The following is a 24,409-nucleotide window of genomic DNA, read 5'->3' as shown; positions in this document are numbered from 1 at the left end:
AAAGGCTTTGCATATAACCAAACTTTCAGAATATTCTGCCTTTATAAGATATTTCTCTAAAAACTAATGACAGCACTGAATTAAAATGCTGCAAGGAATATAGACCTTTTGTGCTTTACTTAATTACTCTGCTGGGGAGAAATAAGGTTTAGGGGACTGGACCTGTGTTTGCCTTACTATAGGGAAGTCTGCCTCTACTGCCCCTGCCCCACGCTTGGAAATGTATCTTCACTCATGGAACTACACTGAGCATTGATAGTCCAGCTTTCTATTTCCCTTTCTTGGTTCTGGCACTTCCAAGGTATATTGGGCCATGCTGGTCCCACAGCCCCCATGGGCCCCTTGCTAGCTCCCCTGCATGAGTTAAATTCTTCCATTAGGATGGAAGCTCCTTGAAGTCCAGGAATGACTGCCTTGCTTTTATTTGCATCCCTATCCCTTAGAACGTTCCTGGAGCATAGTAAGCGCTTAATAAATGCTGGATGGCTGATTTAGTGTAACACAGTTGAATACAGCTCAGCACCTTCAGTGACATATATGGCTTTTGAGTGTTGCCTAGAGTGCTGGCAGCCATGTTAAGTGACTTGCCCTAGGTCACACACCAAGCAGATGTCAGAGACAGGCCTGACACCAAGGTAGAAGGACCTGTGACTTTCATTTGGGCAGTGAGCATTTGCCATGTTTGTTACAGGCTTTTTGTATTATCACAAACAAACACAAATTTGCGTGGGATTTTCTAAATTATCAGTAAAACTTTGCCTGTGAGTAAATGAGCCCTTCTGAATTTTTCTGAACTTTCTATAATTATCCTGTTTGGCTTTTTTCTTTTCCCACCACCACAGTAGTGCTATACAATTACTTCCAGCTCAAAACAGCTCCACTGCTTAGAGTAGGAGGTAAGAGCCCTGTTGTGAATCAACATTTTCATGTGACTTGAATCAAAATGTGCCTGTGATCACAGGTGACAGGGCCTGATTTGGAAGACCAATTAAAGCTAAAGACAACTTATTAGAACTAGTGATGGAGTTCTTAATTCCCAGGTAGACACTCCCCAGTTCCTTCCCTGCCATCGAATTTTGTTTCTTTCTAATTGTTTATTCTTGCATTAAAATTTGACACATGAACAACTGCAACATTTTTTCTTTAAAACTCATGAAATTCTATTTCCTTATTTTGCCATTTTTTTTTTTCAAACAGAGGTAAATGTTTTGCTATACCACTTGCACTGCCCTTATATTGCTATATGACTAGCCCGCTTCATTTTTTTGGTAGTAGCATCCATGGGGTTAAAAGCAGAGGACAAATTAAATTCAATTAAGTACCTACTACAGGATGTTTCAAAAGCTAAAATATGGTACTAAGATTTGAGGACCTTGGATATATCGGGTACTCTGCTGGGCCATGGGCAGGCAAAGGTATAAACAAAATGACCCATACTCACAAGAAGCTTACTTTCCACCTGGGGCTATAGCATAAACACAGATTATTGAAGAAAAGCCTCTTGTGCCCTGGGTAGAACCTCTATACATTTATGAAAGATTATGAAAAAAGATGTGCACAAGAATCATGCAAGATGAGAAGGTGCCAAAAGATTCTGTGAACTGTCAGATTGGAGGGAGCCAACCATATTTGATGAAATAATGGATTCAAGATAAGATGGCTCCCCCCTCTGAAGCCTACCCCTTTGCAGAGGTGGCATGAGTGCAGAACATTGTTGGATTTTATTAATGTATTGACCCATCTTGCTAATTTTTTTTTACTCTTTTTTTCTTAAAAAAAAAAAAAAACTTTGTTATATAAGATGGATCTCTAGGCTGAGGCAAGGGGAAGGATACAGGGAGAAATTTAGGGGATACAAAATCAATGGATGCAACAAATGACTAAAGTAAATATAAAGGGATGCAACTCTTTTGTGTGTATATTTGTTATGGAGGAAATTCAATCACTTGTTTAAACATTGCACATATTACTGTTGCTATTATAGTCTGTAAGCTAGATCAATACTCCTCGGAATGATTCAGGGCCTTACCGAAGGGGGAAAAAAAGTTTTTGTTTTTCTCATCTCTTTTATATAGTATATACCATTAGATGGGTCAATAAATGGTATTATCTTATGTCCTTACTACCTTATGCCTCTCTAATCTTAAAGTCATTGCACTTTCCATTTGAATACTTCTGGAATGAAGAAAGAAGTCATGGTTAATTGGATACTGACTGTCTTCAATAGAAGTCAGTATGACCTGTGCTGCTTTGTGGTCTCTTGATTCTGGGTTTAAGACCTTGTCTTGTTTGCCCTTGTATCTGCTGTCAAATATTATTCTGTTTTTTCCCCCCACATAGTGAGTTACTGATAGCAAGAGATTACTATTTTGAGTTTTTGTTTTTGAACAGCTTTTTGATTGCAGTTCTTTGTCACAATTCCTTGGACCCACTCTATGCTTCGTGAGCCCTTTACCCAGATCACTGTAAGAAATGCTTCCTTTCCCACAGTAATCAACATCTTAATTTATGTCTATACCTTACTACAGTGAGCCTCCTAATGACTTGGATATGTCCCTTTCTTACTTGTTCTTTAGCCAGAGGTATAAAGTCTTACCTCACATACTTTTCTAACCCAAAAACCAATGTGGAGTTTTAGTTCAGATCAGTACCAGTGTGACCCAGGTGCAAAAGTATAAATCAGTCTGTTGTGTAATAGATTAGCAAGTGCCTAAGTACAATAAAATCCTATCTTCTCTTTGGGGTTGGAGAGGTAGGGAATGGTAGGTGGGGCAGGGGGAGGGGGCTGTAATAGGCAGATTTGATAACAGGCTAGAATTCTAAGTATGTTGGTTAGACTTAATTTGCATTTGGAGAAATTGCAATTTCCAGCCCTCTTTGTAAATAATGCATTCAGGAACGTTTAGTAATCTTCCTCCTTATCAGAATTTCCAGTTGTCTTTCTTAGGACCAAAGTTCCCAACAGCTATTATTCCCTAGATTGCCTTTTTGTTTCCTTTTTAAGTGTAAGAAATGCATTAGCCAATCTCCAGTCTTCTGGCACTTTTCTGTTCCTACCGAATGATCAGATCTTCACCACAGGCTTTCTTATTTCCCTTGCCATTCTCTCAAGTAGCTTCTGATAAAAAACAAGCTTTTTGATAGGCATCTCCAATGTTGGCTCTAAGGGAAATGCTCTGACAGTGCACTTAAGGTTTGCCTTTGCCCCTTCAAATCAAGATCGAAGTTTTAAATAAATCATTTCATTGCTCAGCAGGTAGTGCCAGACATGCAAATACAAGTAAAATCAAATCCTGAAAAATAGTCCTGTGTGATTAGTTGTGAAGATGAACCTTTACAAAAGATAAGTGAATAGAGTCATTGACATTTTCCCCCTCCTGACAAACACCTTGGTTTAACTTCTGAATAAAGCAAAGATATGATGCAGAAAACCATGGTGGATCATGGACTGCTAACAGTCTAAAAGAAAAATAGATTCTTCCCCTCTTTCTCTTCCTCTCCTTCTCTTTCACCCCCCTCCCCCATACACATACATAAACATATACACACATATTTCTTTACGGCTTAGAAAACAGGGCCTTGCACATATTAGGTCTACAGCAAACATTTATTGATCCATTAGGCATAGTATTAACATAAGTGGCCAGATTCATTCATTGCTAAATTTTCTATTTGTGTGTGCATATGTTTCACATATATGTATGTGTTTAAATTTGTATATGTGTACATATATACTTACACATATTTGTTCTAAACCTGTGATTTCATCGATATAGGGCAGGAGTCAGCAAGCCAGATTTACATAAAGTGTTAACTCCAGGACTATGCTTGCCAACCCCTGGTGTGAGACATTAGTTCTCAGAGTATGTTCCAGGTACCTGCGAGGGTCCCTAAAAGCATTTTAGCAGGTCAAATAGGTCAAACCTATTTTCATAAAAATACTGATTTCCAATGTATAATATGGCAAATATTAATAGATATAATCTATATGAACAAAAGCCTTTTGGAGTCCTCAGTAATTTTTAAGAGAGAAAGGGGTTGTTGTTTTTTTCCCTGAGACCCAGAAGTGTGAAAAATCCTAGTATAGGGAACTTCCTATGTGGAAACCCCTCTACCAGTGTGAAAACTCCCCTACCACTGCAAAAACTTCCTCCCTCAGTGCAAAGCTCTGTACACTGTTAGACACTTGATAATCTTAGAGAGTTAGTCACCTGGACACTCAGCAGTTAATGGATTTCCTGAGGCGAACTTAGTGTCAAGATAAAATGGTAATAATGATTCGTGATCTTTGGTGTGCCTTACCTACACCACACCATGGCAGTGACCTACACATAAGGTACATTCCTATACATGGAAAGGATCCTGGTTGTTCTGGGTGCCATGAGGCCCAGTACTTGTCATCCTGGAGGTGGTCACCTTCAGGGAGGAAGAAGACATTTCAGACCAGGGAGAGGCACAGTGAGAATGGGCTACATTTACAGCTTTACGCAGATCGGAGAGGGGGCAGTCCAAGCACCCTGTTTTTCTAAGGGTCTTAGCTGTAGAGCTGGAAAGGACCTCCATGGTTTCTGGACCTTCTGGTCCAGCTCATTTACTGATGGAGAAGGTGAGAGGCTAAGTGGCTTATCAAAAGTCACAAAGTAGTTTCATAGGTGGGATCTGAAGCTGGGTCTTTTGACTCCAAAGTCGGTGTACCACCCTTCTTTTAGATTTAGATTTAGATTTCTGGGGAAAGAAGGGGACCCTAAATAAAATCTTCTTCACTTACTATTTCTTACACTTCCTTTAAGGCAGGGATTCTTAACCTGAACTTGTTTTAAAAAAAAAAAATGATACCTGTGTTTCAACATAACTGGCTTCCTTTGTCATTCTATGTATTTTATTTTCTTCATTTAAAAATAGTATTCTGAGGTTTCACCCAGTTGTCAATGACATGAAAAGGTTAAGAAACCTTCTTTGGAGAGAGTCAGAGCCTTTCATTCCGTAGGTCAGAGATTTCAAATGCAAATATTTGGCATAATTTAGCACACTGATATATAAATGAGTTGTAGTCAAAATGTAAATGAAGGTAAGTCTGGCACATCTAAGTGTGAGCTATTATTATAAGAAGGGACAAGTTAGAAAAGGGTTATATACTGAGTACTCTGCTGATGGGGGAGAGGGGAAAGTAGCATATTCCTTACCCTTCCCTCCCCACCATGACCTTTTTTTTTTTTTTAACTTAGATTCATGACTTGGTTCCCTGATGCCTCCTTTTCATTTCTGCATGTCTTACCTCTTTCAAAGATTTCAAAGGGTTCCCCCAACCCATGGGAAGGACACAGGCCTTTTCCTACCATGCCAAGAAAGTATCATACTTCCCTAGTGTTAAATACTTTTTAAGGGGCTTACTGACAAACACTACACAATCAGAGTAACAAAATTTACCAATCTTTGTAATCTCTGTCTTTAATGAACACTTACAAGGTAGTAAGACTGGCTCTTCCTTTACGCAAAATAGGACTGCGTCATCTCAGGTCTGAGTCACTGGCCAATGGAGTTGGTTCAGCAAAAGGAATGAGTATCTCAATGTTTCCCTTACCTCTAATCTGGAAAATTTTGTCCATCACAGGTATTAGTTTTTCTTAGGGTCTCTAGCTAAGAGCAGCTAGGTGACACAGTGGATAGAGTGCTCAGACTGGAGTTAAGAAGACTCATCTCCCAGAGTTCAGATCTGGCCACAGATACTTACTAGCTCTGTGGCCCAGGGTAAGCCACTTAACCCCTTTTGCCTCTGGTTATAAAATGACCTGGAGAAGCATATGGCAAATTACTCCTGTCTTTGCTAAGAAAACCCCAAATGGGGGAGAGGGGGTAGCTAGGTGGCACAGTGAATAGAGCACTGGCCTGCAGTCAGGAGGACCTGAGTTCAAATCTAGCCTCAGATACTTAATACTTACTAGCTATGTGACCTTGGGCAAGTCACTCAATCCCAATTTCCTTGCCTTCTCCCCTCAAAAAAAAAAAGGAAAATCCCAAATGGGCTAATGAAGGGTTGTTGGACATGGCTGAAATGACTAAACAACTAACTAAGCTGTTGGGGAAGATCATCAGATAGGATCCTGTCCTTATTATGGAGCTTCTTGCATTGAGATACGTTTGTTATTGTTCTTCCCCCAAATTTTCTCTTGGACCGAACTATCTGTCCCATTTTGCTGTCCTACTTCCCCTCTATTTTTTGGAGATCTTGAATCTCTGGCCTTGAAAACTGTCCCATCTTTTGATCCTTTCTGCTCTAGGTATTTGAAAGAGACTCCTGTAGCCATCTGTCATTCCCCTTTGGCCATAGACTGTTGTGTTTCTTTTTCTCTGGACTCTAGGTGTTCTTAACCTTGGGTCCATGAATTTGTTATTTTGGGGTTTGTTTTGTTTTGTTTTTTAATATTTCGGTATTTCGGTATATAACCTTGGCTTGCATTGATGACATAGATCTATACCATAGGACCCAGATTCATAGTGATTCTGTACTTTGAAGCTTAGTTAAGAAATGACTCGTGTTTATGCCTCCAGTTATAAGGCATCCTACTTCGTAGGGTCATAGAGCTAGGGATATGGGTCTTCCATTTTGTTGCTGTTGTTGTTGTTACCGTTCTATCATTTCTGTTGTGTCCAGCTCTTCATGACCCCATTTGGGTTTTCTTGGCAAAGGTACTGGAGAAGTTTGACATTTCTTTCTCCAGCTAATTTTACAGATGAGGATGCTGAGACTCAGAATTAAATGATTTGCCCAAGTTCACACTGGTGATAAGTGGAAGAACTGGGATTCAAACTTGGATCCTCTGATTCCAAAGCTAGTGATTTTTACGTGCCCTATCCCATGGCTCTGCATGGACACACTTATGCAGAAAGTTCTGTGAGATCAAGTGGAAGGTACGAAGGAGGTGGGGGGACCTTTTCATAGGGTCTTATAAAGTTGATTTTTTCTCCCAACAAAAGTAGGAAGTAATTTATACTTAACTGATTTTTTGAAACTCATTCATGCTAAAGTGATACTTTATTGATGCCTTTTGCAGCATCAGATCTTTGTCTATAAGTAGTAAAACATGTGATTGAGAACAAAGACCATTTTGCTTTTTCCCTTTTCATCTGTAATGCAAGTAGTAGACCTTTAATAAATATTTGTTGAAAAGCTTTGGTTGAGTGAAGTGTGTTCAGTCCTGGCCTGTACCTAAGACTCCCTACTCAATCTTTATTTTTCAAGTTTTAAAGAATAGCCCAGAAGGACTCCTTCTGGCACTGACCCATCTGGATGTAATCCCAAGACATGGAACTGCCCAAATTATAGAATCTCTTATTAAAGGGTAACTTGTTAGCAAGGCATTGACAAGATCTCACAGTATCCTTGTGGAGGAACATGGGAAAATGTAAGCTGTAGATGACAGTGGAGTTAGATGAATTTAGAACTAGTTGGATAACCAGATCCTCGACTACATTCTGTTTAACTTTAAGCAGTGACTTGTGTGAAGCCATGGACGGCATAGTAAGCAGATATTTAGAGTTAGGAAGGAAGGCCATTTTGGGATGATTGGTTGTTTGACTTGGTCATCCAAATTGACATCCAAAAAGGTATATTTAGGCTAGAGCAGTGGGCCAGATCTAATTATCCTAAATAAAATGAAAATGAATGTAAAGTACTGCACTTGAGTTGGGAGGGAGGGAGTTCCCAAGAACAGGGGAGGCATGACTAGGGGTGGGGGTTGGAAGGAATCCAGGTGATTGATAATAACTGCATGTAAGGCAGTAATAGAACATGACAGCTACAAAAAAGCTAAAGCTTAGTAGATATAGAGTGTCCAGAAAGAGGGAGGTTTCTAGCCCCACCCTACTGTACTAGTCAGACCATATATAAAATATAACAAAAGCTAAAAAAATTTATATATCACCCACTACGTTCTAGACAGTTGTGCTAAGTGATTTACAACCTGTATCAGACATCAGGAAGCCAGTCTACACACAGCCTCCACTGGAAGATCTGCAAGGAAAGGACCTTGGGCAGCTAGTTGGCACAGTGGATAGAACTCTGGACCTGGAGTCAGAAAGACCCGAGTTCAGATCCAGCTTCATACTCACTAGCTGTGTGACCCTGGGCAAGTCATTAAATTTCCATTGGCCTCAATTTCCTCATCTATAAAAAGGGGATAGCTCCCTTGCAGAGTTGTTGTGAGGATATGAAATGAGATACAGATTGTATCCTCTCCAGTCCTGAGATTCAGTGGTTCTCTGAAAGAGCCCTAAGCTTTTCGCTTTCTTCCACTTATGGACTGTACAGGTGCCTTTCTAATGTTGTCATTTGGAGTTTAGCAAAGCAAGTGCTGGGCTCAGAGGCTTTTAGGTTCTCTCTGTGCTTTGTGTTTGTGCCAGATGGCTCTGCCTCAGTTGGCTGCTTTGCCCTGTAATTTACATAGTGTTTTTCATATGACTATATTTACTGTCTCATTAATTTTAACTTTTTCAGAACTTTTCTCATTTGAAAAGTCATTAGGGTTAAGTCTCAAACTGTGCCACAAATTTCAGCTAACTAGACACAGTAGCATATGACCCTTGAACAAAATGCATTTGAAAGAAATGAATGTAAAGTCTTCTCCAACGGATTGCTCCTTGTTATCCACTCCAGCACTGATTTTTAATCTCTTCTTCTCTACTGGCTCATTTCCTACAAATAGGCCTTTCTCCCCTCAGTTTGATCTCCCATCCCCACTAACCATCATCTTTTCCGAGCTTTGTAGCTAAATTCCTTGACAAAGCCAACTACAATAGGTGCCTCTGTTTTCTTTCCTCTCACTCTCTTCTTAACCCCTTACAGTCTGGTTCTTTCTACCAAAACTCCTCTCTCCAAAGTTCCTTTTTCTCAGTCCTCAGTCTCCTTGGCTTCTCTGCAGCCTTTGGCACCACTGATCAGCTTCTCCTGCTCGATACTCTCTTCTCTCTAGTTTTTGGATCATCATTCTGGCCTGGCCCTCCTCCTCCATTCTGACCTTTCCTCCTCCAGATCATGCCCTCTAGCCATAGGTATCCCTCAAGGCTTTCTTTATCCTTGGCCCTCCTCTCTTTTCCCTCTACACTACTGCACTTGAATATCTATCTCATCAGTCTGGTGAATTTATTGACCATCTCTATGCTGATGATTCTCAAATCTGCCCCAGACTCTCTGCTGACTGCCAATCTTACATCTCCAACTACTTCTCAGACATCTCAAACTGGATGTCCATAGACATCTTATGCTAAACCTTTCCAGAACAGAATTAATTCTTTCCTCCTAAACCCTCCCCTCTCCCCTTCCTACCTCCCTATTACTGTAGAGGACAAATACCAACCTCCCAGGCCCTCAGGCTCACAACTAAGGAGTCATCCTGGACTCCTTAATATCCCTCACCTCCCCATTCGCCTTTGCAGCCTCTCTCAGACACCCCCTTCTCTGACACTGCCATCCCTTTAGTTCAGGCCTCATCACCTCACACCTTGATTACTGCAATAGCCTCCTGGTAGCTCTGCCTGCCTGAAGTCTCTCACCGCTCTAATCCATCTTCCATTAAGCAACCAAAGTGATTTTCCTGAAGTGCAGGTTAGACCACATCACCCCCCTACTCAGTAAACTAAAATGGCTCAGTCACCTCCAAGATCAAATATAAAATGCTCTGTTTGGCATTCAAAGCAATAGGCATCCAATTCATAACCTAGCCCCCTCTACCTTTCCAGTCTCTTTATATCTTACTTCCCTCCATATACTCTGATTTGGTGACACTGGCTTCCTGACTGTCCCATGAATAAGAGACTACATCTATCAGCTCTGAGCATTTTCTCTGGCTGTTCCCCATACCTGGAATGCTCCCCCTCCTCAACTCTACCTCCTTACTTCTTTTAAAGCCCCAATCAAATCCCATCTTTTATAGGGAGCCTTTCCCAACCCATCTTAATTTCAGTGCTTTCCCTCTGTAAATTATTTACTATTTATTCTGTATAGGATAGCAAGTACTTGGACATATATACTGTTTCCTACTGTAAGAGTTATAACAATACATAACCCCAAAGTATCCTTCCAGCAGTGGGGGGAGAGGGGGAGGAGAGAGATCATGTAGATGGGATTTCCCCAACTCTTTGGAACACTAAAATTATTAAGATATTTATAGGATAAGGAATCTGTCCAGGCCAGGAGCTTAGTAACTTTGAAAAGGTTACTTTTTATGCATCACAGACCCCCCTGACTGTCTGGGAAATCTATGGACCCCTTCTTAGAATAATGTTTTTAAATGTAGAAAGTAAAATACATAGGTTTACAAAGAAAATCAAAATAAACCAAAATTAAGGTGTAATTTTCTCCCCATTGGTAGTACACAAACTGCCTAAAACGTTTTCTGAGACTACCAGGTTCTGTGGGTCCCAAATTAAGAACCTTTGACCAACTGAATTAAAAGGGTATTGCTATCAGTTGGGGGAGATGGCAGAGAGAAAGATGGGGCAGAAATAGCATACAAATGGGGATGTGTGTGTATATGTATTTATTCATGTCAGTTAAATAACTAGGAGCCCCAACAGAATGTCATATATGCCTTTACTCTGTTAGAAGTTTTCCAATTAGAGAGTTTCATTTTGGGTAGGAATAAAAAGTTATTAGTAAAATATCAGGCCATGTGATAGGGAAAAGTAGCTGAAGCCTACTGAAGCCTACAGAAAAGATGGAGAAGAGATTGCTGGTTGGTAATGTGGACTGATCAAGAGGAAGGGCTTTGGATTTGGATATCAGCAGGCCTGAGTTTGGTTCTGCTATTGACTACCATGGTCAAGTCCCTTCAGCACTTCTAGGCCTTGCTTGATTTCCTCATATGTAAAGTCATGATTTAGGCTATATGATCTTTAAGATGCTTTCCAGATCTTGTGGTTAGTCTTCCTGACTCCAGATTTCTCCCCATTCCACTCCCCTCTCCCATTCAGTCAGTGCCAGTATAAGCTCCTTGTTCCCTCCAGGACTACATATAAAATTTTATTTGGCTTTTAAAGCCCTTCATAACCAGACCCCTTCCTACTATTCTAGTCTTCTACTTCACTTCCCTCCGCACGTTCTGTAGTAAGTGATGCTGACCTCTTTGCTGTTCCTCACAAAGGGCCCTCATCTCCTAATCCCTTGCATTTTTGATGACAGTATCCCATGCCTGAATGTACTCCTTCCTCACCTCTATATCCTGGTTTCCACGGCTTCCTTCAAGTCTCAGCTAAAATTCCACCTTCTAGAAGAACCCTCTCCTGTTCCCCTTAATTTGTGTGCCTTTCCTAATTCTGCATATATCTTGTTTGTGTTTTTTCCTCCTAATTCTACTATGTATCTGTCTTAAAATAGCTTTAGTGGTCACTGTTAACATATTCAAACTTCATCCTTTCTCCCTCTATGAAACCAGGCCCATATTATCCACCGTATAAATAAATGCTTATTCTCTCCCCTTTTCCTCCTGCCCCCGGGAAACTCTTCAAAGTTACTTATGTTGGTAACTTACTTCTCTTGGAAAATTTACGATAACATAAACAGCACAAACCGGATAGGTAATCTTTATGAAAATTCACAAGGTTTTTAATTTCAGAATACGCTTTTAAAATTATTCATATCTACCTGCCATTTTGGAGACATGACAGAGGGATTCATTAAACATCTGGGAGAAGACATTTTCTGTAATTGCCTCCAGGGAATAGTAACATTCCTTACTTTTTAGAAGCAAAGAAATTAAGTCTTATCTCAATTCAGGTTGATGTAGAGACTTTTCAGCTACCATGACTTCAAAGACTGGTCATTCTTCGTCAGATGTTTCCCTTTCTTCTGCAGCTTCATTTCAAACTAGAACGAATTCAGAATATCCAGGTGAAGTGTCTCCACAGTTCAAGTCAGTGTAGCAGCTTCATTGATTAATGTCCTCACCTGTTTAGAAATGACCAGTAGAAAGTAATTGCTAATGAAATCCACAATAATGACACTTAGTTTCCTCTTGTTCTTAAAACTTTAGCACAGAAAGCACTTTAAAACACTAAAGAAAATTCAAGAGCAAAATAATCAGCTTCTCCAGTTTCGGCCTGTTTTAAAAATTAATCTTGGGGGGGTGGCTAGGTGGCACAGTGAGTAGGGCTCTGGCCCTGGAGTCAGGAGGATCTGAGTTCAAATGTGGCCTCAGACACTTAACACTTATTAGCTGTGTGACCTTGGGCAAGTCGCTTGACCCCAATTGCCCTACCTTCCCCCTTCCCAAAATAAATAAATAACATTTAAAAAATTAACCTTAGTGCATCCTTACCACCACCCCTATAAAAGTTCCAAAGCCTGTCACACCATTTGTAACCAAATGAAAATCCAGTTAGTAAATTTAAAGTTATTGACATTTAAAATAGACAAAACTCCTTCCTGACTTCCTTTTCTACGTTTAAGAATTACCAGATTTGTTAACCTCTAGAACCATGCCAAATATTCCTAACTTCAAGTGAACTTCAATGAGAACTATAGCTGTATTTCATGTATTCCTTTATCTCTCACCTTGCCATCTTTTTGTAGGCAGCTAGGTGGTGCACTGGATAGTATTCTGACCCTGGAGTCAGGAAGACCCAAGTTCAAATGTGGCTTCAGATACTCACTAGTTGGGTGACCCTGGGCAAGTTACTTAACCTCTGTTTGCCTCAGTTTCCTCATCTGTAAAATGGACATAATAATAACACCTACATTGCTAGATTAAGGATCAAATAGGATAATATTTGTAAAAAGCACTCATCGTAATTCTCGATACATAATAGGAGCTATATTAACACCCTTTCCTTCTATGATTGTATAATTTTTAAGATCATTTTGACCTCCACTTTTTTCCTACTATTATAGCTGTTTATGATATGTGTGTTTTTGTGATCAGATATTTTTCCTGTACCATATCAGTCTCTTGGACCTCATTTTGGCTAATGTCAGAATTAACATTGACATTAGTCAGTTCCACATCTTTGCTATTATACCAGCTAGCAGTTTAAAGTCCAAGATTTGGCTTCTGTTCAGCCTTGCAAATCAACATAGATTGCTCATTAACAAGGCTTAGTTGAGTGTGTCACCCACACACTCCAAATGGTAATAGTTGTAAGTCCTTAGCAATATTAATTTAGTTATAAGAAAGAGCCAGTTTCTGATGTACCTCCCATTGCTGAATGTTAACCTCACTATCTCCCCCCACATCTCCATCTTTAGACCACAAGTTACTTGGTGCCCATAAGTTACTTGGTTCAGAGATGACTTCTTTTCCTTTCTCTGTGCTCCCTGTAGTTTCTTCAGCTATGCCATGAACACATGTATGCAAAGAGGATGCTGATGGCTCAGATGTACTGTGGAGTAAGCTCCCACCAGTCATCATAGGGAAACTTCTTTACTCTTAGCCAAGAATTTTCTGTCCTTTATTAGAATATATCAGACCTTGAGCTTCTCTCATTTCTTTTCTCCCACAGTTTTCAGTGGGTAAATAAATTAAATAAGAACAACCCGCCACCAGCCCTCTATGGGGTTATTTTCTGAAATATACTTTTATCTGAGGAGAAAAGTGTTTCTTTGGACTAATTACTAGGAATATACAAACACAGACTATGAACAATCATTACATAACTGTTATTTTCCAACTGTCAAAATGAGAATGTACTGAATAGTACATCTTATAAGGAACTTAGAGAAAACAGGGAATGTAGAAGGCCAGACATGAGCTGCCAAAGAAATGGCAATTCAGTTGTGCATTTTCTCTGATGTATTACTCCAAGGTCATTCCATTTCCTTCTCTATTTGGAAATAGGTTTTGATCATAGAATTCCTTCACATAGTGTGGTTACTGTTAATATTTTCACAAACACAGGACTCTCCGAGGAACTTGTCATCCAAAAATGCAAATTTAAACTTCTTGTACTGGGGGCCTCACGAGGAACAGTGGAAGGGAATTACTCACTTTGTAAGATCTTTTCGGAGAATGAAAAATGTGATCTGGGAGTAACAAAGGCCATAACCAGTCAGTGACTTATTTGGAAGACATATAGCAAGCACTTTCTGTCCTTCCTTTCTCCCCTCTACCAATTGGACAAGAGTAGTAGATAAAGGAAACACTTAGTAAAGAGAGAACGTGGAAGGAGAAATTGAAAGATAAAAGTAGTAGGAATAGGTCATGTTCTGAGGTTTTACTTAGAAAAAACCATTCCTTAAGAGAGTTAGGGATCCAGGGGGAGAGAAAAGCATGCTCAAAAGTCACATTTTGTTCAGAGACTGGAGAAGAGTAAAACATGAATCTTGGCATAATCATCACATGCCTAAAAAACCTTAAAATAACCACCACCACCACCACTCAGCCCTTTTCTGTATATACCCCAGGTAAGGAGCATCTTTATTTTTGAAATCCAGGTGCACAGTAAGAAGAGGGGGGAGGGAAACAACACAGTGATCACCCTTCCTTTTAATGAGCATTGCTACTGGAGGGGAAAAAAAATTAGCATCACCCTGAATTTTATGTGATGTCAGTTAAATGAAGGTGTTTTATAGCACTTTACAACAAATTAGAATCAAGTAAATTGAAAATAAGCCTAGCAGCTGGGAGAAGTAATCAGGTAAGTGGCCAGTTTTGCTATTTTCGCTTTGAGCTGAATAAGAGAATTTGAATTTCTAATGTCCCTGAGGTACAGGATTCACAACTAGAGAACATAGTTTTTAGGGTGATTGTTTTAAATAGCTAACAGCTCAATCTTGCCCTGTAGGACACAACTCACTTTTTGAAACTGCTTGGGAAATCAGTAGTGGTGTGTGTATGCACCCAAGCAAGCATTGTCTGTTGGCATAGGATTGAGCCCTGCTTTGGGATGGAACATCTAGAGCAGAGTGGAAATAGGAGGCCCGGAATGAGGTAGTAAATCATAAGTATTAACTGAGAGACTGTTTTGTGATGGAAAGGAGCAAAATTCAAATGATGACTTTATGGCTGCCCATGAAACAGCCCAAATCAGAGAAGCCACTAGAACATTTTATTTCTTAAGAAAATGAGTGCTGTGCTCATTTGCTACAATTTGCATACAGCCAGAATGCCCTTAATTTAAAAAACAGATTTTTTTTTTCTTTTGCAGAAAATGTACAGGAAAAAAAAACAGTTGTTTCTTGGTGGAGGTAGATGTATAAGTTTGTAGTTCAGAATACTTTGGGGAGGAGGAGAGGGAAAAGATTGACTGTGAGATAATAATAAAAAACAAGACACTCATCACTGATGGCTTAGAATGTAAGGTGATATGTTGAGGGGGTATGAGTTCAAATTTGGCCTCAGACACTTACTGGCAGTGTGAGCCTGGGTTAGTCATTTCACCCTGTTTGCCACAATTCTTCATCTGTAAAATGAGCTGGAGAGGGAATTGGCAAAACACTCCAGTGCCTTTGCCAAGAAAAGCCCAAATGCGGTCATGAAAGGTTGGGCACAACTGGACAAAAGTGGAAATGACTGAACAACATTGTTGAAGAGGAAATGAGCATGAAGAAGAAGACAGTTGTTATTAGGTTTATTAGGGAGAAATGGGCCTGATTGAACATAACTTTTCCCTTTTTGTGTGTGTCTCGGCGATTCCCAGACAAAATATAATAAAGAAGTCAGAATTGACTTGCAGAGAGATGTGGCTTGCTGTATTTTTTTTTTCAGTTGACTTAAAGGCCAAACTTTAAACAGGTCACATTCTACTATTTTAAGCACTCTACCTCTTCAAGGCATTATTTCTTCATGTTTGCAATTGGATCTGGAATTATTTCAACTTTACTTTAAAAGCACCTAATTGTAGAATAGGAAGCTCTTTTTTATTTTCCTTATTGGAAAATGAACTATAATCAGTGTCTCTTCTCAAACAATGATCTGTTTATCTTATTATAATGATTTAGGATTTATATTTAGTAAAGACCAAAATGAGACTGCTATCATTGTCTTTTTTATAACTCAGTCAAAAGATGTCCTGCTAGGGAAAATGGGGGGAAAATTATTTCTTTACCAAACTATTCTGGTGGATGATGACACTGTGGCTTTTACATTTGTGGATTTTTTTTTTAAACCTGCATATTTGTTGAAAGAGTGTATGTGTGTGTGTGTGTGTGTGTGTGTGTGTGTGTGTGTGTGTGTGTTTCAGTATTTCTGCTAAAATGATGAAGATGCAGTCAATTGGCATTTTTGAACCTGAAATGACAAAATCAAATTCTAACCACATTAGCCTCAGTGTGATACTATTCAAGATTGTACTTAAATGGTTTGACAAATCACCGTGATTCAAAGCCTCAACATGTATGCCTGATTGGTAGAAAATATCTACTGCTTTTTTGTTACCTTTGTTAGGAGCAAATATGAGAAATCAAGCAATTTCAAAAGTTAGGAGATCAGATGTGCTTACTTTTCCCACCATTACCCTCATTATTTCCAGAGAAAGGAATTAATTTAATATCTCTTTGTTTTATGTCACCCTCTAATCACTCACAAATCTCTTTAGCCTGGTTGTTTACGAGGCTGTGTTTGAATCATTATGGACTGACTTCATTCCTATTTACTTAATTTCTTATTTTATAGAATGGAATGTGTTGGGGAGGGGGGGCGTGCGCTATGATTTATGCACGTCATCAAAAAATCCATTTGCTCTGAATACTGCCCAGCCTGTTTTGCCCAAGGGCAATTTATACCATGCAAATACAGTCTCAAAGTGGTTGTGAGGCCTCCATGAAAGAAACTGTTTAGAAGGCCATTCCCTTTAGTGTTTGGAAAGCCAGTTGATACAACAAGCCTCTCATCCACCCATCATCCTCTCTGTTTTTTTTTGTTTTACAGTTGCTGCAAATTTGCAGAAGATTGTAGATGACCCCAAAGCATTAAAAACATTGACATTTAAGTTGGTAAGTGAAAGACTGTGAAAAGTGACTCAAAAGGCTGGTAATGAAACGAATACAAAGAACAGTACTGCCATTTTGTTCCCCGTTTTTCTTTCCTTTTATTGTTTTCTTTGGAGCTCTGTTCCTGCCTTTAATACCCTCCTCAGCGGTGTAGAACAGTTTTCTTGACAAGAAAATGTCTCTTGTTCAGTTAGCCCATTTCCCTCTTTTTCACAATCTTGGATCAGTTAGAGTAATCACTTACTTGTAAGTCCTGGAAGCTGTGCCCAGTCTCTTCTTTGGGGAAACATTGCTTGACTCTATATTTAAAACCAGTGTGGATCCAGAGTGACATCCTTCTGAGGATGCTTCCAAACTGGGGTACAAGAAAGTTCTGTGGAGTATTCAAAATAGACTGTTGCACAGAAAGTTTTGGAGGTACTTGGAGGCAGTTGTGGCCTAATTCAGCTGATGTCTAATGAACAGAAACATAATATAGGGTGTCCCCAAAGTCTTGGTGCACTAAGACTTGTATTTCAATGATAAGTTTTCAAGGGCAAGAGAGATTTCAGTGGTTTGAATTTCCAAGTAAATCAAACACCACTTCTGATGTGGCTGCACAAAGTAGACTTTCCTCTCATGCTGAAGTTTCACAGATGGTTAGAAGGTGGTTGGGACTGGGAAAAGATGGTTCAGGGGAGGACCAGGGTTAGCTAGTTTTCATTTTCCCCCAGTAGTATAATGTAATCTTGAAGATAGGGGTGGTTCCATTTTTCTCTGTGTATTCACAATACCTGGTGCATAATAGACAATTAATAAATGTTGAATAGACTTGCCTGAAAGGGTTCACTTTAAAACTATAAATCAGAAGCATTGAGATCCAGTCAAAACAATAAGAGATATTTTTTAAAATGTAAATAACCAAGACTTTACTGTGAATAACATTTATTGATGATCTGTATTTTTCATTCCTTATGAAAATTAACTGGAAAATGTGTTCAGCCAAAATTGCAGAATGATTAGTTACAGTAAATGCCAGGCTGCTGCCAATTAGCACTCTGGCTTTCAGCCCTTATCTGATTTCAAGTGACTGGGCTGCATTAAAAAAAAACCCCACCACAACAACTCAAGTTTTCAAGGAGAAATAAGTAGTCTCTGAGGAGTTTACATTGTTTTGGGAATAAACGAATATTGTGTTTAGATGTAAAATGAGAAATTAAAGATGGGAAAGCTTATTAGCACCTCTGTACCCCCCAGGGATTAATAGCAGTCAGTACCCTATAAATGATCTTTCAGGTCCCTTCAAGCCCTTAAAATTCTAGAATTTTATAATTTATTTTCCAGCTCATCTGCAATTTTTAGAGTCAGTAGAACATTCATTTGAGATATTTCTGGGCAAATAGAACCAAAAGCTGACATTTCCATAGGAGAAGCAATATGCTAGAGCTCGAATTTGGACCTAGTATAATATTTATAGCTTGGATGATCTTGGGCAAGTCACTTACTATACTTAAGTGAGTCTTAAGTTTTCTCACCCTTAAAATTGAAATAATACTTTCACTACCCACTTCACAGTTATTAATAAAGAAACCTTTTTGTCAGACTAACAGCTCTGCATAAAAGTGAACTGCTGTTATAAGCTTCCTTTTGTTCATCTTAGGAATTATGGTAGAATTTTATATGTCAAAATAATCCATCTTCAAAAACTTTTCTCTAGGTGGCGCAGTGAATAGAGCACTGGCCCTAGAGTCAGGAGGACCCGAGTTCAAATGCAGCTTCAGACACTTGATCACACTAACTAGCCATGTGACCTTGGGCAAGGTTAACCCCAATTGCCCTGCCTTCCTCCCCTCCCCCCCAAACACTTTTCCATTAAAAATTAGTTAATTATTCTGTATTTAGTTAATTTATAACTAATTAACATATTTACTTCAACCTGGAAGAATCAGAAGATTCAGTTTTAGTTTTAACCTTATCCTTGCTTGACTTTTTGAATGACCAGAGGAGTAACAGTCTGTCTCCCAATTTTCCCACCTATAAAATGGGAATTATTAGCACTCATCTTTTCCTCTGCTTTCTTGAAGACACCTAAAATATGTGCCTTTGAGTAGAAATTATGAAGGCCTTTCAAGGGAAGACAGTATAACATAAGCCCCAGGTGTACCTTGTAGGCCAGTTTGGTTTTTTTTCCTGTACCTTTGTTAAGTTCTGTAAATTTCTCAAAATGATACTAAGCCACCTGGCATAACAGTGAACCCAGTATAGAAGACTGCTTGTCTTGGAAGGATACCCATGTGAAGGACCAATCTTCTTAAAAAGTTTTGGACTAAAATCTGTAGCTTGTGATTGAAAACTGCCAGTGCAGAGGATAAACCCCTGCTTTTCTTGGACCATTCTAGTCTGATGTGAAAATGTTGCTCATTTCTTATTCACTCACTCTTAGGAGTGATTCCTTGTACTATTATTGCCATCCATATTAGTTGACATAGGCTGAGGTTGAATTTCATTTGTAACTTTCCTCCTGTGTTCCTAACCAACTCGGCTGTGTTGTTCCATCTTTCCTAAGGGAGAGACGAGTTGCTGTCACATAGCACTTCTCCTTCTCCTTCTCCGCTAGCCCCTCCACCTAGAGCCTTCACAGTCCAATAGTAATTACAGTAAATATAATTGGTCCTTTTACAAAATGAGAGTTAAAGATGTTAAATGAAATTAAAATCAGAAGTGAACTGGTCACAACACTTAGTCTTCCTTCTAGCTGTGCTTAAAATATGATAAATTTCTGCTTTTATCGTGAACTGTCAGCCAACATGAGATCCTCTTAGCAGAGAAAGCCTGACCTGTTTGCTGATTTTTCATAGGATTTGAACGTCCTGATAAAATTGCATAGTTTCAAATGCATTTGAATAGGTCCATTACTATAGTATTTTGGTGCCATTATCCCTCAAAAGCCTCATGCTTGGTCCTGTTCCTTTTAAAAATTTGACACTTAAAAAAAAGTTGTTTAACACTTAAATTTTATCTTGTTATTTTGATTGGTTTTGAAAGACAAATTTCCTGGGTTCTGGAAATTTTTTAATATATGGTATCTTAAAACTCTGGTAGATAACTTGGTTTCTATTCATTTCACCTGTGTGCTGTCAAATATTTGTTAAAATGTTATACATACGTACATACATGTTTTGTGTGTTTTATATATAGCATATACATATTGTGTATATATATGCATGTATGTGTGTGTATATATACTTGTGCATGTGTGTATATACACACATATATGTAGTTAGTACAGGAAAAAAATAAGAACTAAGAAGATAGAAATAACAGCCATAGTGTCATCTTTCTTTAATTCATTAGACAAAATGGTTGAAGAAGCCCAATACTTGTATTTTGTGGAGCTAGGAGCAGTAAGGTCCAAAGCTTTCTTGCATTCATTATTCCCAAAGCATGGATACCATGGGGGGGTTTTCCTACTGCAGTAAAATGTAGTATGTGTGTGCCCAGTATAATTTTATTGCTTATTTTGTGTATCCTTTCTAAATACAAAGTGATTTGTGAGTCATTTTATTCTGTTCTTCATACATCTTTCCAAAGCACAGTATTCTGGAAACATTCTATCTACTGTTTTTGTAATTGGAAATAAATAATATTTAATTGGCTCTTGAAGGCAAAACACAGATCCAGGTGCATGTTAATGATGTCTGATTTATATGTATTTAACCTCTGCACCATAGCCTTTCTCTTGAAAGTAGGATTAAATTTTAGACACTAAAGAGTGGAATAGAAATTACAGTGACAGTTCAGTAACCAACAGGAGAAATTAAATCACACCATGTTGCATGACCTAATGTGGTATTCCCAAAAGAGGGAAGGAGGGTATAGGGGGAATAGGGAGGGTAGAATTTGAAGAACCAGGTTGGGATCAGAAGAATCTAGTTCTGTTGGGCCCCAGAGAAGCAGTGGGTGGAAGTTTCCAAGAAGGCAGTTCTAAACTTGAGGTTATGGGAACGAGGGGGAAGAGAACGATCATTTCCCAGCCGTACAAAAATTAGAATAGGCTGCCTCTAGATGTGGTGGGTTCTCTCTCCTTGGAGGGCTTCAGGCTGAGGCTGGAGAACCATTTGTCAGGTCTGTCATAGAGGGAATTCCTTCTGGATATTGGTTAGATAAGATGGTTTCTGCGATCTCTTCCATCTCTCAAATTTTACGAGTCTTTGAACTACAAAGATGTTAGGCAGTAGGTTGAAGAGCAGTGTTTTCCTGCTGTCCCCCCTAGCTGGGGCCTGAAATGCTTTGAGAGCTCTGATGGCAGGATTCAGGTCTCACCTTGAAAAATGCCACTCAGATCTGATACCAGCATCATTGACTGAGATACAGCTTTATTTCCTATAAAACACCCTCTACTGAGTTGGTCTAGACAGACCCTTGTGGGTGTAGGTGTGTTCTGGGAGGACTGGTACCTGTGGTGTAATGGCTGCCTAGTCCTTTTTAGGGCTGCTCATCCACCTTTGGTGTCCACCTGTGGCTCCAGGAAGCTGGAGCATGTGTAGTGACTACACCCCATTAAACTGTTTTGGCAGATGAGCTAAACCAGGTTGAGGGTAATCACGAGGTCTCAAACCCACTGGCGAGTTAGGGGATGTCTGTCCCAAGCAGGTAAAGGCTTCCCTTGGTGGCATGGGCAGAGGAGAAGAGTTTGTTCCAGCGGCCACCAAGGCAGCTGAAGGAGGTGCTGTGGAGTGCTTAGGGGTTGGGCATTGAAGACGCCAGTGCCGTCCACTGCATCTTGAGCCATCACCAGTCTTGACTGTCCTGTCGCTGGATTGTGATGACTGTGGAGGAGTGACACCGACGACTCTGTGCAACTCTGCCTCACTTAAATCCAGTTTGTGCACGAATCAAAGGACATCACCCATACTCTTTTACTCTTATACCTTTCTCAAAGTCCTGTGGTGACAGGCAAGTGATGAGGCAGCAGGACAACCCTGAACACAAGACAGCCCAGGCCATAGGGTCGTTTCTCACTGGAAGCAGCAGGGGATTCGGCAGCCCCCTGGGTGTCTGAGCAGCTTTTTAAGGATCACACTGTTCGCCTCCTGGTGTGAGGAAGGGGCTAGAAAAGGTGCCATAAAAATTGTCTGCTTACCCAACCCTGGCCTGATTACTGCAGCAGGCGGGGAATCCTACTCTGTGGTCAAAACACAAAAAAACATACAAAAATGTCTGCATAGACGATTCTACTCACCATTAGCACATGGAATATGCTCACACTTATAGACAACACAAAATCCATTAGACCTGAAAGACGAACAACTCTTGTTGCAGGAGGACTCAGCAGGTATTGCATCCAAATAGCAACGTTGAGTGAATCAAGGCTAGCAAATGAAGGCCAGCTTACTGAAGTCAGAGATGGATACACATTTTTTTCTGGAGTGGTCACAGGGAAGGGGAGTGCTGTGAAGCTGGCATAGGTTTTGCAATCAAAACTAATCTAGTCAACAAGCTGGTATGCCTGCCAAAAAAGAGTGAATGACAGGCTCGTTACAATGCAATTGCCACTTGTATCAGTGCCTATGCTCCCACCATGACAAACCTTGATAAGATCAAAGAAAAATTTTATGAAGACCTAGAGACCCTTATCATGAGTGTGCCAGAAGAGGACAAGCTTATAATTCTGGTTGACTTTAATGCTAGAATAGGCTCAGACTACCAGACTTGGCAGGGAGTCCTAGGGAGGAATGGAGTTGGAAACAGCAACAGCAGTGGTCACTTACTACTGAAGACTTGTACATTTCATGACTTTTTCATCACCAATACTGTCCTCCATTTACCCAAATGCAATAAAACTTAATGGATGTACCCCTGCAGCCAACATTGGCATCTAATAGACTATGTGATTATAAGGAGAAGAGGCAGATAAAATGTGAGAGTAATGAAGGCAATGTGTGGTACAGAGTGCTGGACTGATCATAGACTTATCCTGGTGCCCTCAAGACAAAATGACTGCCAGAAGAATGAATGTCAACAAATTAGAACTCTTCTCTGAGTGAAAAGTTTGATGCTTACTTGGAGGGAAAGTTGAGCCAACACACAGTTGGCAGCAGTGGAGCAGGAAAGGAGTGGGCAGCTTTCAGACATTTGGGGCATCACTGCTTTTGTTCATTTGGGTCAGAACACTCGGAAACACCAAGACTGGTTTGATGAAAATGGTGGGGAAATTCAGAAGCTGATAAATGAAAAACGAGAACTCCAAAGGATTTACCAGCAGATGTTCATCCATCTCCAAGAAGGTCTCATTTAATTTCATCAAACATAAAGTACAAGCAAAGCTTAGAGAGATGCAGGATTCCTGGCTCAATAAGAAGGCAGATGAAATTCAGTTTTATGCTGATAGTAACAATCCAGAGCTCTTTTATGATGCCCTGAAAGCTATTTACGGGTCAAAGATGTATGGTGCATCTCAACTACTCAGTGCTGATGGAGCCACATTGATTAGTGATAAGAACATGATCCTAGAGAGATGGGCTGAACACTTCCATAGTGTTCTCAACAGACCATCATCAATCAATGCTGAGGCTACTGACTGTTTACCTCAGGTTGAAGTCAGTCCCTCCCTAGCTGAAGCTCCAACCGAAGAAGAGGTTTTTGGATGCCATTAGGCTCCTTTCATGTGGCAAAGCACCTGGTGCTGATTTTCTCCAGCTGATGTTTACAAGGTAAATGCAAAAAGCTGACTGAAATTTTCCAGATTATATGGCAAGAGAGGGTTCTCTCCCAAAAGTTCAAAGATGCCTCTATTGTCCATCTCTATAAAGGTATAGGAAATAGATTGTCCTGTGACAGTCACAGAGGGAGTCTCTCTCTTAGTCATTGCTGGCAGAATTCTTGCCAGAGTTCTCCTTAATAGGCTGATTTTTCACCTAGAAGATGGTCATTTACCTGAAAACCAGTGTGTTTTCAGAAAGGGCTGAAGTTAATATGGTGTTTGCTGCCTGACAACTCCAGGAGAAATGCCAGGAGCCGAAAAGAGGTCTGTACACATTTGTAGATCTGGGTTTTTTTGTTTGTTTGTTTGTTTTTAGAAATCGGGGTTAAGTAACTTGCTCAAGGTTACATGGCCAGTTATTTCTGGGTGTGGTGCTGAGTATGTGAGCCTGGGATTCGATCCAGGTCATCCTGACACTGGAGCTGGTGCCCTTACTCGCTGAGCCACCTGGCCGCCCCAACGTTTGTAGATCTGACCAAGGTCTTTGATACTGTTAGTCATGAGGGCTTATGGAAAATTATGTCAGAATTTGGTTGCCCGGAGAAGTTCATCAACATTGTACATCAATTTCATGATGGCATGCTTGCCCGTGTTCTAGATAATGGACAATATTCTCGTTCCTTCCTAGTCACCAGTGGAATGAAACAAGGCCGTGTGCTTGCTCTCATGCTTTTTAGTGTGTTTTCAGTCATGTTGTCAAAAGCTTTCAATGAGGATGAACACACATCACCATCAGCTTACCTCACTGA

At 39.9% G+C, this 24,409-nt stretch overlaps 1 protein-coding gene across 2 annotated transcripts in view; it reads left to right on the top strand.

Moving 5' to 3' along the window:
- STK39 (serine/threonine kinase 39) overlaps window positions 1-24,409 on the top strand; it is a 331,699-nt gene that overhangs the window by 298,586 nt on the left and 8,704 nt on the right. For both annotated transcript variants that reach the window (XM_069080684.1, XM_069080683.1), the window contains one exon: window positions 16,857-16,921. In XM_069080684.1, coding sequence (XP_068936785.1) covers window positions 16,857-16,921 — 65 coding nt within the window. The remainder of the gene's footprint in view (window positions 1-16,856; window positions 16,922-24,409) is intronic.

The sequence above is a fragment of the Petaurus breviceps genome, unplaced genomic scaffold, assembly GCF_028583685.1.
Source record: "Petaurus breviceps papuanus isolate PSGF00001 unplaced genomic scaffold, PetGlider_PUasm1.0 91133, whole genome shotgun sequence".
Classification (NCBI taxonomy): domain Eukaryota; kingdom Metazoa; phylum Chordata; class Mammalia; order Diprotodontia; family Petauridae; genus Petaurus; species Petaurus breviceps.
This window is presented reverse-complemented; position numbering and strand designations above follow the sequence as displayed.